Source organism: Rhodamnia argentea, chromosome 4 (assembly GCF_020921035.1).
Source record: "Rhodamnia argentea isolate NSW1041297 chromosome 4, ASM2092103v1, whole genome shotgun sequence".
In the NCBI taxonomy this organism is placed as follows: domain Eukaryota; kingdom Viridiplantae; phylum Streptophyta; class Magnoliopsida; order Myrtales; family Myrtaceae; genus Rhodamnia; species Rhodamnia argentea.
The window spans coordinates 21,748,591-21,763,628 of NC_063153.1; the positions used below are offsets into that span (position 1 = coordinate 21,748,591).

General features: G+C 44.2%; 3 protein-coding genes and 1 non-coding gene across 5 annotated transcripts; 3 read left to right on the top strand and 1 right to left on the bottom strand.

Annotated features, from left to right (window-relative positions):
- Positions 1-227: 227 nt before the first annotated feature.
- Positions 228-4,372, bottom strand: LOC115740952. Of its 2 annotated transcripts, none has more exons than XM_030674614.2 (8): positions 4,142-4,372; positions 3,481-3,815; positions 3,051-3,144; positions 2,611-2,729; positions 2,421-2,522; positions 2,086-2,181; positions 1,952-2,009; positions 228-587 (listed from the first exon to the last, which is right to left on the bottom strand). In XM_030674614.2, exons 2-7 carry the CDS (start codon positions 3,784-3,786, stop codon positions 1,953-1,955), a joined length of 774 nt encoding a protein of 257 aa, XP_030530474.1. In that variant the 5' UTR covers positions 3,787-3,815; positions 4,142-4,372; the 3' UTR covers positions 228-587; position 1,952. The 2 variants fall into 2 exon arrangements, with proteins under 2 accessions (XP_030530474.1, XP_030530476.1); XM_030674616.2 differs by having other exon boundaries at positions 3,481-3,811; positions 4,138-4,372.
- Positions 4,373-6,532: 2,160 nt separating this feature from the next.
- On the top strand, positions 6,533-6,638 carry LOC115741146. Its single transcript, XR_004015440.1, has one exon. It is a non-coding gene; the product is annotated as a U6 spliceosomal RNA (small nuclear RNA).
- A 5,137-nt stretch (positions 6,639-11,775) lies between these two features.
- Positions 11,776-12,609, top strand: LOC115741021 (ethylene-responsive transcription factor ERF017-like). The gene has a single exon (XM_030674716.2). The coding sequence runs from the start codon at positions 11,899-11,901 to the stop codon at positions 12,607-12,609; it is 711 nt and encodes a 236-aa protein (XP_030530576.1). The 5' UTR covers positions 11,776-11,898.
- A 1,504-nt stretch (positions 12,610-14,113) lies between these two features.
- Positions 14,114-15,015, top strand: LOC115741057 (ethylene-responsive transcription factor RAP2-1-like). Its single transcript, XM_030674764.2, has one exon. The coding sequence runs from the start codon at positions 14,340-14,342 to the stop codon at positions 14,886-14,888; it is 549 nt and encodes a 182-aa protein (XP_030530624.1). The 5' UTR covers positions 14,114-14,339; the 3' UTR covers positions 14,889-15,015.
- The last annotated feature ends 23 nt before the right edge of the window (positions 15,016-15,038 follow it).

The following is a 15,038-nucleotide window of genomic DNA, read 5'->3' on the forward strand; positions in this document are numbered from 1 at the left end:
TTGACAAGCCTCAGATGATCATATAGAAACGACTCTTGGAGAGTAATACAACGCACGCCCATATGAGAAATTGTATAATGCCATAGTCGCCTTTAACGCTATGCATTTCGTCATAACTAGATGAGACCATCAGAATAGTTGACACACCAGCCATGAGAGTACAATGGAGGAGATAATGACGGCAACAATGAATACATGATGGCTTATAGATACGGAATCTTCCTCTAGCACTGAAAAATGGCGTGGATATACAAAAGAACAAATGAACAAGCGCCCTTTACTGCTGTTGGCCCAGTTAACCTTGAAGGTCCAAACAGGGAAACAAACATGGATACAGACAAGGGACACCAAGACAAGATAGACCAAATCACTATACATGAGCAGACCTACCATTAACAGATGGAGAGGGCCCAAAACACTATTGTGCATGCAAACCATACAAAAAGAATGAACACGAAAGACCTTCTAGCAATAAATAAATCTCAAAACTCAAACATGACCAACTAACATTGCAGCAGTACAATTCATCGCGCCAGATTGATCCGAGGCAGAACTCGACCTGATACGAAATGACCTGGCTATGCATCCTGCATGAAAACATAATATGCATCAACTTGGTTTATCCATACTCCCCTTTTCCAGTGTACGCTACATTTTGCATTGCATTCACGAAAGGGATTCAAAGAGGAAAGACGCTATGGCCTTGCTAAGGACAAACCATAGAAAAACCAGGAGTCAATTAGGCCCAACATGTGCATAGGACAAAAGCAAATACAATAATACACTGCTTGTATTCATGACATTTTTCATGTTAAAGCTAGTTGGAACCATTCATAAATCTAGCAGAGCTTGTGATCGCCACATAATTGGCTAAAAGATGCCAAAAGGCAACCGCGCCCCTAAAATTTGCAGCTGCTGCTGCCCATCTTTGTAATCATTGCCACACATAGCCACCAATTGCTACTCATGAAATTCTCCATGTTCAATCATCTCTAACCACCGTCACTCTACTAGCCCAGCTATTAAAACCGTTAAAAAAAAGTCTGCTTTTCACGTTACCCTGCAGTATAAGTTCGATTTATATGCCCCATATTGTGTGTTGACAGTGAGTATTGTGAGGTGAAGTTAGGGTCACGTGGGGTTACTCTGAGGTGGTGAGGTTGGCTACAATGAGCAATTGCTCATGTTGTTCAGTCGACTAGTTGCAATTGAATTTAGTTCTCCAACTCAGATTCCACCACCACTACATTCAATGGAAAAGAGTACCATGGATTATTTGAAGTTCAGTCCATTTCTCAATATACTCCACCAACTCTTTTCAGAAAGCTTTCTGTTCAATTCATAATGAATATATCAGTCAGCCATGGTGATCCTTAATTGCATTTCAACCCCAAAATAAAAAAGAATGAAATGTTCACTGCACCAACAACGAGAGACGTCTCCAAAGAAATTTTAACTGCAATTTGAAAACCTTGAATATTGAAACCCCACAGGAATGAAGAGATGCTAGAGCCTCTTGTCTAGTAAATAACTACACGGATGAAAAAAAAAAAAATTAACCACAGGAACCTAAGGGAAACTGTAATTACAGCACAAGCCACAAATAAAGTGTGGAACTCCTATCTTATCCATGAATAAGCCAGATTCCTTTCACAGGGCATCAGAGAGACATGATGGCCATGTAAGACGAGAGAGACATGGTCATATAAAGCATAAACTTCCGAGGAAAACCATTTAAGGTCAATGCAGGTAGCATTTTCATTTGAATTGACTTGGAGAAAAAAGCCGTCAAACCCAAGGGCTCATCGGATTCACAACTTCAAGAAATGCAATTAATGCATTTGCCACATCCATTATGTACCATATTTGGCAGCTCAAATATCCCCAGAAGAGCGGAGATAAGATGCACTTTCATATCACCGCCTCATTGGTTTAACTGAAAGCCACTTACCTCATTCTAAAGATTCTGATGGTTGAGATTGTTGTTCCTCGATCAAAGTTTGAAGTCTCTGCCATGACATGTATGTATCAAATTGCAAGTAGGGATTTTTAAGTATCTATGTATCAAACAGAAGAAATACTAACTTTAACAGAACTTCCAACTTCATCGAGTTTTTGCAACAACAAATGCTCTCCTGAATAGGGGGAAGAATCATATCGGATGGACTTCGATGGGGACATCTGCAATAGGCACATCGTTTTGTCAGTGAATTCACGTACAGTTTCGACTATGTTTAGATGTCATTTGCAACTTCAGGAAACTTCCTCAACGAACTACATGCCCTTGACAGGTGATAGGATTGTAAACTTACATCGAGCACCTAAGAAAATGATAAATGAAGTACTGCTTCCTACATAAGTTAACTGGCAAAACAGCTAAAAGTGGATTTGATGTAAATCATGCGAAAATTTGAACTTACCAAAGCTGACTGACCCAGTCTCAAGTTGGGTACGTCATCAATAGTTGAGATTTGTCTAGGAAAGGCTTCGTCTCTCAAGCTTGAAAGACGTGTTAGAACAGCCTGTTCAGGGCATCGAGGATTTATTTTACTAGAAATCACAGGAATTGAAACTGACCGATAGTAAATTTAACTTCACCCCGAAGTATACCTTTCGGAAAGCAATAGGGTTAGCAATGCCTTGTATTTGAACGTCATCACTTGGGGGCCTTCTCACACCAACATTCTCTATTCTAAGAGAGTATACACCAAAAAGGGACTGCAGATAGCCTTAACAATAGCAAGATAGCTTTTCAGGAACTGAGTTCATAGAGCTAATGGCATAATTAAAGATGACGCAGGTGAACATCGATTCCTTTTTCTCCTTTTCTTGTTTTTGGTGTTAAGAATGTGAATAACATGCCATCTACAGTAGAAAAAACCCAACATAGCAAGTAGAAGGTCCAAAAAGGACTAGTGGGACTTTCATATAAATAAAGTGAGTCCTCATTAATGAAAACTGGAGCATAAGTTGGAACACGAGCCAAAGCATATAGAGCCCCTTAAACTATCGCAGCATTAAAATCAGGAAGTTACTACAAGTGGATTTACCTTGTTCAATCACAACATCAGCTACTGAAGGCAAAAGCACATGCTTCTCCTTTTTTAACACTCCACAACATGGAAATGGTACCGGTTTGGTAACCTGAGCCAAAGACAAAATGGAACAAGCAAAACAGTGAGGAACATGAGAGGGTACTCAGATTTAAATGTCAAAAGCATCCTTTTTCCAATTAATCCAGAAAAAAGTCCATAGGCAACAGCTACCTGCCCCTTTATTTCAAGAGACTATAATGCACAGCTTTTGAGCTTGGAACTTAGAAGGTTAACATAACCAAGAAAGCACAAATGGACTTCCTAAGCCATGTCACACCCAAGCATGAAAACAGTGATATCTACAGAGAGGATGCATGCTCAATTGACGACTAGCCAATGATCATTTACCAACAGACGAGAACTCGAACATGGATCAAATACTTACTTTGTACACTATGGCATCTGGGGTGAGATAGAGCTTCCTCGAACGGATATCCTTCCGAAGTATGTATCTCCGAACAGGCAAGTAAAGCAACATGAACAAGCCAATGCCCCAAGCTAGAACCAAAGGCAACGAGTACAGAACCCATTGAGCTGTCTGGTACTTGACGAAATTATCCTCCATTTCTCGGAAGGTCGCCGTGTACAGAATCGGGTCCTCCTCACTTTCCACGATTTCTCCAGACCCATGGTCTCTCAAAAGACCCTTTTCCAAGCTATCAATTTCCACCACCTCCTCACCGGATTCCATAAGGAATCACCACACTGTTCGAGACACTACAAATTCAGCAGCTCAAAAATCGACCTTAGCTCAGCAGCGATAAGATACTGGATCCCAATGAGCACTCAAACTGCAATCACTCCATCTGCTCACACAGAGGCACGTTCCCAGAAAACCCAAATTTCTCCTAAATAACTACCTCTCGACCTCAATAGATACGATACTGAAACCAAAACCGAGTGTTGCGAAGAGCACGAGTGATCCTATGTCGAAATGCGAGAAAGACTCGACAGAGAAGCAGACACAAGAAACCCTAACGATAACATCGTTGTCACGTCGATGCGACACGATCGGAGACAGAAAAGTCAAATTGTGAGCTCAGCAAGTACGGTGGAGAGAGCCGGTGGCGAGAGCGTGATCGAAAACGAAGCGCGAAATGGCGACGTTCAAGCACCACCGATGGAGGTGGAGAGAGTAGGCGCTCCAGAAACGACGACTACGAAAACTGAAAACTGAAAGGGGCTCGCTTTGGCTTCTACTGGGGGGGAAGACCATCTACAGCGACGCTCAGAGTAATTTTGCGTGCTCTACAATCAGATCCACTAAGTGAGGGTGGCCCATCCGTACAAACCGTTTCCTTCTTGTCAGTAAAATTACCAAAATAGACATAAACTTATTATAAGGGAAAAATCCAAAAAAGGGTACGAAGTCCTCATGTTTTCTCAAATAAAGGTCCCAAGTAAAAATCTTGTTTCAAAAAAGGCCCGAAGTCCTCATATTTTTTCAAATAAGGGCCCCAAGTGAATCTTGTTTCAAATAAGGGCTTGAAATGATCATAAAATTTCAAAAAATAGCCTAATTTAAGGGTATTTTAGTCTTTTTACTTATTTAATTTTTTTATTTTTTATTATTCTTTTTGTTTTCTGTTTTCTCACCACAAAAAAAAGAAAGGAAAATTGGACATTCACAGGCGGGAGGGCTGCCCCTCCCGCCCGTGGCCGCCGGCCCACCGCTAGTTGGGGGGTCGGCGGGAGGGGCGAAGGCCGGCGGGGTCGCCGCCGGCCCTCACCCAGATCCGGGAGAGGGCCCGGCTCTGGCCCTCGCCTTTGACCGGCGGGGTCGCCGGGGTCGCTGGCGACCCCGCCGGCCTTCACCCAGCCCGCCGACCCCCCACCAACGGTGGGCCGGCGGCCACAGGCGGGAGGGGCGACCCTCCCGATCGTGCATGAGTTTTTTTTTTTTAATCGGGAAAAAGAAAAAAAAATCAATAAAAAAATTAAAATGTGAAATTATGCAAATGCCCTTCGGGCCGGACCCTTTTTTGAAACATTATGAACATTTCGGGCCCTTAATTAAAACATACTATGTCACTTTGGGCCCTTATTTGAAACATAATTCACTTTGGGCCCTTATTTGAAACATAATTCACTTTGGGCCCTCAATTGAAAAAATAAGAGGACTTTAGGCCCTTTTGGATTTTTCCCCTATTATAATTATATCAATTCGGTCATAATTTTTTTATCAATTAAGTTCTAAAGATATTGAACTTAAGCCAATTTAGTTAATTCGGTCAATTTTAACGAAATTGCTGACGTGGAACGGCTAGCGACAGGCGGGAGGATAAAAAGGAGAAGAAAAAAAGAAAGAAAAAAAAAAAAATTAAATTTAAAAAAGATATTAAATATTATTTAAAATTTCTCATGTCATCATCGACCACTCCACATTAGTGATTTTTTATTAAAATTGGCCGGATCGACTAAATTGAAACTAATGCAAAAGGCTTAAGGACTCAATTAATAAATAAATAAAAAGTTTAGGATCGAATTTGCACGATAACAATGGGATGTATGACTATTTTGGTAACTCTCCCCTTCTGGTCTTGCTATTCACACAAGGTGCAAATCTAAAATCTGTTTGTTTAGCAAAAAATAAAATTGACAAAATATTTTTCTAAAAATGATTGTTTGCATCGCTCAAAATAATTAGTCAATAAAAAATATGTACACCATCTATAATAAATTTTCTAAATATTTTTTTGGATGATGAACAAAAAGTTGCTCATTTATTTTTTATAAGCAATACAAATGATCATTTTTTGATAAATATTTGTTAAATCATTCATTTTCCAAGAAACAAACGGATCCTAGATAACAATTTTCTATTACAAAAATTTCAATATTATCTAATCATGGATGTTGTCTATATAACAATTTAGACTTGATCTCAAGCTCATCCAGCTCGAGTCGCCAAGTAATCCAATTCTAAATGATTCACTTTTACCGATCAATCTAGGTCTGTGGCGCGGACATGAGTTGAGGTCGAGCTACAATTCGCGTCTCCATCAACAAAGTTCTACATGATTTCCCGACACGACATCGCATATTAATTTTAGGTTTCTCCAATCGGTTGTCAAGAACGGCACGATACGCCATGAAAGTCTAAAAAAAAAAAGACCGACCTCTGCATGCGTAAGTATCGAATGATCGTATCCCACCCCTAGTCATGTTTAACTATATTGTCAATGTCTGCTTACACTTCCATTCGAATTTAGTGCTAGTGCTAGATTGTTTGGCACATACAGATACAATTCGTGCTTCTTTTTCACTATATGTACAATGCGACTTACGCTTTTGATTGGCTGGAGAATGTACTTTATGTGGATGGATTAAAAATAAACGTATGCATAACAAAACTCGAGCGATTTGTCTCATTCGCCTCACATATTACAAAAAAAAAAAAACACAGCTCTATACGAGCCGACGTGTCATCTCATGAGGCTATCTCTCTAGAGGCTTCCGATAAAGTTGGAGCAATACAGAGAAAGATTAGCACGGCCCATCCAAAGGATGGCCCGGACGAATCGAGAAATGGTCCTCGTTTTGTTGTCCCCTTTTGCCCTTGCCTCGCCTCTAGCTTCTGAAACGGGCACGAACCATGACATGGCCCATGGGCCATGCCACTTGCTAATATGAGCCTCATTAATATCGATTCTAGGATATGGATTCCAATTAGAAGATGCAATGGTGTTGGGGCGCAGCTCATACTCTCCAACGATAGAAAAATACGTGTGGAGGTCCGGAGGAGCCGCCCCAACGGGGGTCTCAAAGGGATGGCGCCTCCTGGACACCAAGAAATTTTACGATTTAAGTCCATATTTTTCTTTTGGTAGCTTGGGATTGGGCTCATGAATAGCTATTACTATATATATATATATATATATATATATATATATATTATTTTTCTCTTGCAACCGAGGGATGTAACGAGAGATGCGATATGCTAATTATGGTGGAGTCCTCTGCTGGACGTAACCCTAGTTTAAGAGTAAACCAGGATAAAATCTCGTGTCTCAATTCCTCTTTCTCACTATTTTACGCTTTACTTTGCTATGATTGTGCCCCGAGTCCTAACAAACGGTACATATGTGTCGAACTTGGTCCTCAATTTTGGCGTCGTCTATAGGCCGAGCCCGTTCGGGCTGGAAGTAGACTCGTCAAATGGGCTGTACATGTCGGTTCGGGTTGGGCTAGATAAAAAAGTGAGCCAACCGAAATCGACCCATTTAACCCATATCGACCTATCTTTATGCAATATAATTTTAGTGACTTGGACTCAATCTGGCTTGGATCCAACATATACCCGACTCAACTCGAACTCCAATTTTTGAAAGCTTTATCCTTAACAATTCCATGAACCAGCTTTCCAAGTAGGCAAGGGCGCTCGAAGTGGGTCGTTGGCTAAGATTTCGTGTAGCACATGATCAGCTTGGAGATGGTGAACGCCTGCATGAATGGGTGGTGGATATCGCCCCAAGTGACGAGCAATGCCCTCACTCTCCCGAACCGATTCACTTTCGGGCATCAGCTGATCACGACGGCTGAAGTACAATTGTTAGCTTTTCATTCGCGCCTCACTCTCTTTCCAATCGATCAATTAAATTTGGCCGATGATTCTCAATCTCACCATAAAAGAATCTTTGCGAGCTCTCTCGCTTTCAGATTTCCAGTTCCTCCATTGAGTTCACGAAGCACTGCCGATTCGACTTAGGCAGCTTTTCTGCTTATGGCGACGCCAAATTGGACTCGGATTTTCTGCAAGTACAGAGAGACGTCGAAGAGTGTCTGAGTTCCAGCGAGCTCATCATCGCGTTCGAATGCAGGTCCGGTGAGCAAGGTGGTTCGCACGTCGCTCTTGAATTAGGATCGCTCATATGCGCCTCTTGGCACCGAAGATCCCGACAGCTCTGGGTATCGAAATTTTCCAATTTGGGTTGCATCTTGTGCTTAGGTAGGTTGTTTATCAGTAGGAAAGAGCGGGGAGAATTTGCTTTCGGACCGTCAAATTTTGCTCTATATTGACTTGTTTGAAGATCCTATCTCTATCCGCTAGCGTGATCTGCTCTGTCATCATGCTGAGCAGCCATGGCCGCCCTGCCGCTAGCCTGAAGCTCGATCGGCCATGGCCGTCGCCAGCTAGAAGCTCGAGCGACCATGGCAACCTCTCTCTCTCTCTCTCTCTCTCTCTCTCTCTCGGTTTTCCTTTTTTCTTTCTCAATTTTTCTTTTTTATTTTCTTTTATGTTGTATGTTGTGGCATTCCACCCGGATGCAATGCCGGATAACTAACGGCAACTTAGACGGCTATGTCAACACGGATAAATTCAGGACTCCAATTCTATAAATAAAAAAGGTTCATGGCAGGTTTGATATTGAAATTCAAGTTTAAGGTTCTTTAGGGAATCGGGCGCAAGAAATAAAGACATTTTTGTGAGACGCGTATGGGATAACCACCGCGATCGATCCTGTTCCTAGGCTGAAGTCCAAACTAAGAATTTTCCCCTCTTGGAAATGAACCGTGCGCGTGGGACGGAGAAGACGAGTGAGGAAGCATTAGCGGATCTGATTTGGCTGAGGTTGACGTCGATGGGTCATTAGAGTTACGCTCCTTCATTACATCATTCGCTTACCATATTAAATTTTTGGAAATTCCTAGGTTTCAAGATCAGCCTATTTTCCAATTTTATCAGTCAGGAGTTTTGACCGATTGAATTTTATAAAATCACGAAAAAAAAAAAACTATGGGCGCTACTATTCAAAGACGGGGAAAAAAAGAGAAGAAGGAAGGGATGAAATGCTGACCGAGGACGGAACATGCACAAGTTAAATTAATTGAGAAGCACAGACGTGCACGAATCTCGTCAGGGAGTTCTCCCAATCGTGTTGATTTTCAAAGTTTGAATTGAAAAAAACGTTCGTAAGAGCTCCTCACTATTTGACTAATGTCCGACCATTGGAAGCTCACAAGCTAACATTAATTTTGTGTTTTAAGGTACTTGTCGGACAAAGAAAAAAAAAAAAAAAATTTGCGGTTTCACTCGGGTGTATTTGTTTCGCGAAAAATGAATGATTTGATAGACATTTTCTTTGAAGCAATCGTCTGTATGGCTTATAAGTATGAATGGACGAAAAAAATAATTTTGCATCCGCGAAAATGCTTAGACATAAAGCGTGTGTGGATCAAGTGCACATAATAGTTTTATTATGTTATTACACATTCTAATCGAATTGGTTTCCAAAAAAAAAATAAGTGGATTCGGAATTTAATCTGTTCGACATTGCAATCATAAAAAAAATATATATAGAGAGAGAGAGACTTGATATTTTTCTTGCACTTAGCAGCTTTTTCATGGATTCTGTTGTTCAACAAATGATTTGCATAAAAGAGAGATACTTTTATCCTTTTTTAATAGAATACGATCGAAGTGCGTAACACAATAATAAAGGTTGTAATTTCTCGATAATTCTCTACAGGCATCTTATATAAATAAATAAAAGAAGTTTGGGTTATAATCCTCTATTGATTTGATCTTTTTAACAAGTGTCTTCCATATACTTGTTAAGTATAGTCGTTAATAAGGAATGTTCCGATTTTCAAAATATTGATTATGCATAATGCTCGTACAGCACTATTCGATGTGGGTGGCTATCAACTTTTCTTCATTAACATTAGCAACCCATTCGGCTACCAACATAATCATCGAACTGGATCACCAGCAACCCGAACACCAAGACCGCAAACTCGGACGTCATCGGGACAAACACTACCCTCCCCCACCCTCAATTACGACTCAATCCTCTCATACGAATCTAGGGGGATTGCGCCTTAGTTTTAAGGTCACGGACCTCTATTATCGACATCCTCCGTCACGGGTCGGTCGCCAACGACGGAGAAAGGGGAAAAGAATTATGTCAAGTTAGGCTGAAGAGAATTACGTGATTGTCCAGTCATTTATCTTTTACGGGGTCGGATGGAGCCTTCCGGCAAAAATCACGTGACGTAAATACAATGAATTCGACATGCAACCATCTTTTAAAAGGTCAGATCATCGGATTGAGTAAAACCTCGGCAGCGGTTGGGGAGACCGCGGGGTGTCGTTTCGGAGAGAGCAAGCGCGTTCGTTGGAGGTTTGAGAGAGAGGGTGGTGCTGGTGGGGTCAGGCTTTTTGTGCTTTATGGCTCTTCTATCTGACGTGTGCCATGTACGGTACGATATGACGAGTCGAATCGATATGCTGACGGTGTTGATGGCCCCACCCCACTCTCCCACGCCGCTTGAAAAACGACCGGTCGCTTCCACGGTTTTTAACTCAGAAGCATCCGTGGAGCTTCTTCCGGTTAAGACCTAAATCGAAAGCGAAAATATAAAACGACGACTTCGATGACTGTGCTTATCAGCGTTTGCAGATCGATCGAAGTCAAAAAAGCGTTGCTGCTTCCACGTCTTTTTGCCTTTGGTCTCAGTTCGAGTTGAATTGATGTGCGTGTGGGGATGACAAAACAATTATTACTTATTTTGCGAATAGTACGGGATTTTCAAAAGGAAAATTTCGGTTTTTTTAAGGGAAATGATAATATTTTTCGATATTTTTCTAAGACCTGAAAATGAATTGGAAAAAGAAAAATCCCATATAATTTTTTTGTGTCGATGGTCGAAAATCGATGACTGGATCCCGCCGTCCTACATGACATGGGTGGCGCTCACCTGTATGTTTTTATAATTTATAAAAATCATTTTTTTTTCAATTTTTTTTTTATATTTTAGCAATTGTTCTTTTCTTTTCTTTTCCTTTTCCTTTTCCTTACCTTCTTCCTCGGCGACCGGCCACAAGCGAGGGCCAACCTCGCCGGGCCGCGTCTGCGGTCAATCATCGCTAAAGCCCGGTGACACGGAAAGAAAGAAGGAAAAAGAAAGCAAAAAAGAATAGGAAAAAGAAAAGAAAAGAATGAAATCAAAATCAAATATCTTCGGCTTCGATGGATAGGGCACGGGGCATCGAGAACTCGGGGCTCAACCTCAATATTACAAGGTTTGGCCCCCCGGGCCCGGGCGCCGGGGACTCCGGCCTAGCCGCCAAGAGCTTGAGAGCAACCGTTACGATTTCCATGCCCCGATCGCAGAATTTCTAATCCAGATCCGAAAAACGATTTTCCTGACTTAAGTTTTCCTGAATCAAAGTTTAATAAAAAAAATATATTTTTTATTGGCTAGAAAGATATTTCTGTCGAATCTCTTTTTTCTAAGCGCATCAGGAGAATACTGAATAGGGACCCTTGAAAAAGCCCGCCCCGCCCCCCCTCCCCGGGGGCCCACAACCATGCTCCCCCACAACCGAGAAGCACCCTGAGATTTGTCGTTTTGGCTGAGGGAACTTATCAAATTTCAGCACGGGGAAAATAAACCACACGTGGTCCCTTTTCCTTCCTTAATTTTTCTGTACTTGCTCTACTGAGCTTCTCTCTCGACTCTCTCCCCGCGTTATTCCTTTCGTCACCGGTGCCGTCATCATCCCCCCCTGCCCCCCTGTTTTTAAAAATACTCGGATAATAATTAATAAAACGCGCCGTTTGACTCGCTGCCATCTTCCCCGGTCCAAATCCTCAGTCCCTGTAGGTCCTGAACCATCACCTATATATACACCCCCCCCACAGCCGCAAAATCCTCCATCAGAAACTCACTCCCTCGCTCGCTCCCTCCCTCACTCCTCTCGTTCATCCTCCAAATCGACAACCCATTAGGCAAAACCATCCAGAAAAAAAAGCCAAGAAATTCGAACCTTTTCCCGAGTTCGATTGCTCTGAGGTATATGTCGGAGATGGCCAGAGAGACGACGGCGGCGGCGGCGGCTGGGGCTGGCAGCGAGAAGCCGGTGGATTTGGGCGATTCCAAGTACAAGGGGGTGCGCAAGCGCAAGTGGGGAAAGTGGGTGTCCGAGGTACGCCTCCCCAACAGCCGCGAGCGCATCTGGCTCGGCTCCTACGACTCCGCCGAGAAGGCCGCCCGCGCGTTCGACGCTGCCCAGTTCTGCCTCCGCGGCCGCAACGCCCGCTTCAACTTCCCCGACGACCCCCCGGACATCGCCGGCGGCCGCTCCCTCACCCCGTCGGAGATCCAGGTCGCCGCCGCCCGGTTCGCCAACTCGGCGGCGCCGGCCGCGGCTTCGGAGCCCCCGAGGAGGAACAGTAATAACCGCGACCTCAGCTCGGAGTATCAGCCGGCGGCGAGGGAGTTGCAGGCCGAGTCGGCCTCCCCCTCTATGTCGGAAGGGACGGTCCAGATGGACTGCGACTTGGGCGTGGACATGGACATGGACATGGGCATGGGCGGCCCGTTTATGGATCTCGTCAGGAGCAACATGGGCTCGGGTAATTACGCCTCGGATTACGGGTTGTACCCGGGGTACGACGAGTTCACGACGAATGACTATTTCGGCTCCACCACCGCGCCCAACATGGGTTTTGGCGACGAGAATTTTGATGGTCTTCCCGTTCAAGACTCCTTCTTATGGAATTTTTGAAGGGATTATGGACAAGTTGTCGGAGTTTTTAACAAAATCTGAACAGCTTTGTCATTTGAGTTGACCAGTTTTAGCACGGTCATCTTTCGAAGCACTTGTCGAGAGGAAGTCCAATTCTTTTAATGCAATTCTTGGACATTCTTTAATTAAGATTGATTAGTTCGTTGGAAGCAAACAAAAGGGTCAACGAACCAAATTGTACTTTTTATTTCTTATGAATGAAATGAGGGAAAATTACTTAAAAAACCTTAAATCTACTGCAATTATGCCGAGTTAGTTTTAAACTTTTTTCTTTTTTTACCGATTTGGTTCTAAATCTTTTGCAATTATGCAAATTCAGTTTCTAAGGCGAATTTTGGCCGGTCGATTGGCGCCTCAATATTTTAATAATTTTTGTAAATTTTTATGATTTTTTTTCCTTTTTCCATTTTTTTTTCTTTTTCTGTTTTCCTCCTCTCCCCTCCCCTTTGTCTTCCCCTTCCCCGTTCAACCTTCCCCTTCCCCTTCCCCATTTTACCTCTAGCCGGTCGTCGCGGTGACCGGCCCGAGGAAGATCGGTGAGGCTCTCGCTAGATCGTCGGGTCGAGCCAGGCAAGATCGAGCCTTGCCATGGCCAAGCAAAGGGCGACCTCGCCGGCCCAGATTTGGTGAGGTCAAGCCTCGCCATGGTTGGGCGGGGTGAGATCGAGCCTCGCCCGGTCATGGCAAGGCCAGCGAAAGCGTCATTGAGGTCTGGCGAACATGCAGCCGAGCGTGATGTGGATCGACACGGCGGCCCTCGACATGTAGAACCATTACGGGGCCGCGGAGGGGGTTACGGCAAGGAGGTGCGGGGACAGGGCGAAGGCAGAGACGATAGGTTGTGGTCATAGACGGTGGCATGGTGGGTGGCCTTCCGGTTCGATTCTTCTTCATTCATTGAATTGGTGGTGTAGAAGCACAAGAACAAGAAAGTTGAAGCCGAAGAACAGGGAAGGGAAAGGGAAGAAGAAAGAATTGAATTAGAAAAGGAAAAGAAAATAAAAAGTCATGCAAATTTATAAAAATTATTAAAATATTGAATTGCCGGTTGGCCGGCATCCACATCAGTGCGAATAGACTTAATTGACATAATTATAATATGACTGAATCGGTAAAAAAAAAAAAAGTTTAGGATTGTATTGTCATAATTGTAATAAATTTAGGGGTTTTTTGAGTTTTTTTTAAATGAAATGGTTAGTTGAATGTGACGTTCAGAGAACTAGTAAGGCTAAAGTTGACCAACGAAGACCGTACTGGCACTTCACACCTGTTCCTTCCTTCCGTGTCCCTTCCTTCACGCGTGTCTATGCCGAAGACAGCGTGGGACAAGTTTGACAGCAAGACCTCCGCTTTGACCTTTCCTAAAAAAATTAGGGAAACATTAAAAACGGACGGGAAATAAAAATAAGTCGCACGCACCGCTCTCTTGGAACCTTCCCATTGACCGCGTCCCGCGTGTCCTCTCACTAGCAGCCAGACATCGCATCACGCCACGTGGCGAAGATTCCTGTAGACATCATGCGGTCCCTCAGGCCACCCACCTGTCGCCTCTCCGTCACTCTACTGTGGACTCGCCAGCAAGTTGCGGCTGCCCCCTCCGAAACCGCCACGCGTCGAACGCCCACCAACTTCTCCTGCCTCCTCCATATCTCTGTATATAGGGGTCGCGCTGCCACACCGGACGGCGAGGTCGTTCCGTTTGGGTTGACATGGTACGGACCGGCGGAGCAAAGGAGACGAACGACCGCTCCAGAGCGTCTAACGCCGTGTTGCGAGCTCATCACCATCGTTACAAGGGAGTGAGGATGCGGAAGTGGGGGAAGTGGGTGGCGGAGATACGGCAGCCCAACAGCCGGGACCGCATCTGGCTTGGCTCCTACGCAACCGCGGAGGAGGCGGCGAGGGCCTACGACGCCGCCGTGTTCTGCCTCCGGGGGCCGTCCGCCCTCCTCAACTTCCCTGACGTGCCGCCCGAGGTCCCCTCCTCAGCCGCCGGAGGAGGAGGAGGAGGAGTCTCGGCTTCCCAGGTCCAGATGGCCGCTGCCAGGCATGCTCGTGGCCATAGAGCGGCTTCGGCGGCGACGGAGACCTCGACGTGCTCCCACGTGGAGCCTTGCGGTGGCCGCTCCCCGGATGTTCTGCAGACTGCTCCAAACGGCGGCGGCGGCGGCGGCGGCGAAGGGGGTTTAAGCGGGTTCGCGACGGACGGATGCTACTGTAGGACGGAACACGGAGTTTTCGGGCCATATACAATTTGAATCCTACCTGAGTTTTTCTTTTCTTCACAACATAACACGAAGCAGTTGTACAGCTTTGGTTTGTATGAAATCCAAAGAAAACTCCTTTTCGTTTCTGCAATGTTGAAGATTCCAACAGCGATCATCAAAACAGTCCTGTCGAAAAGCCAC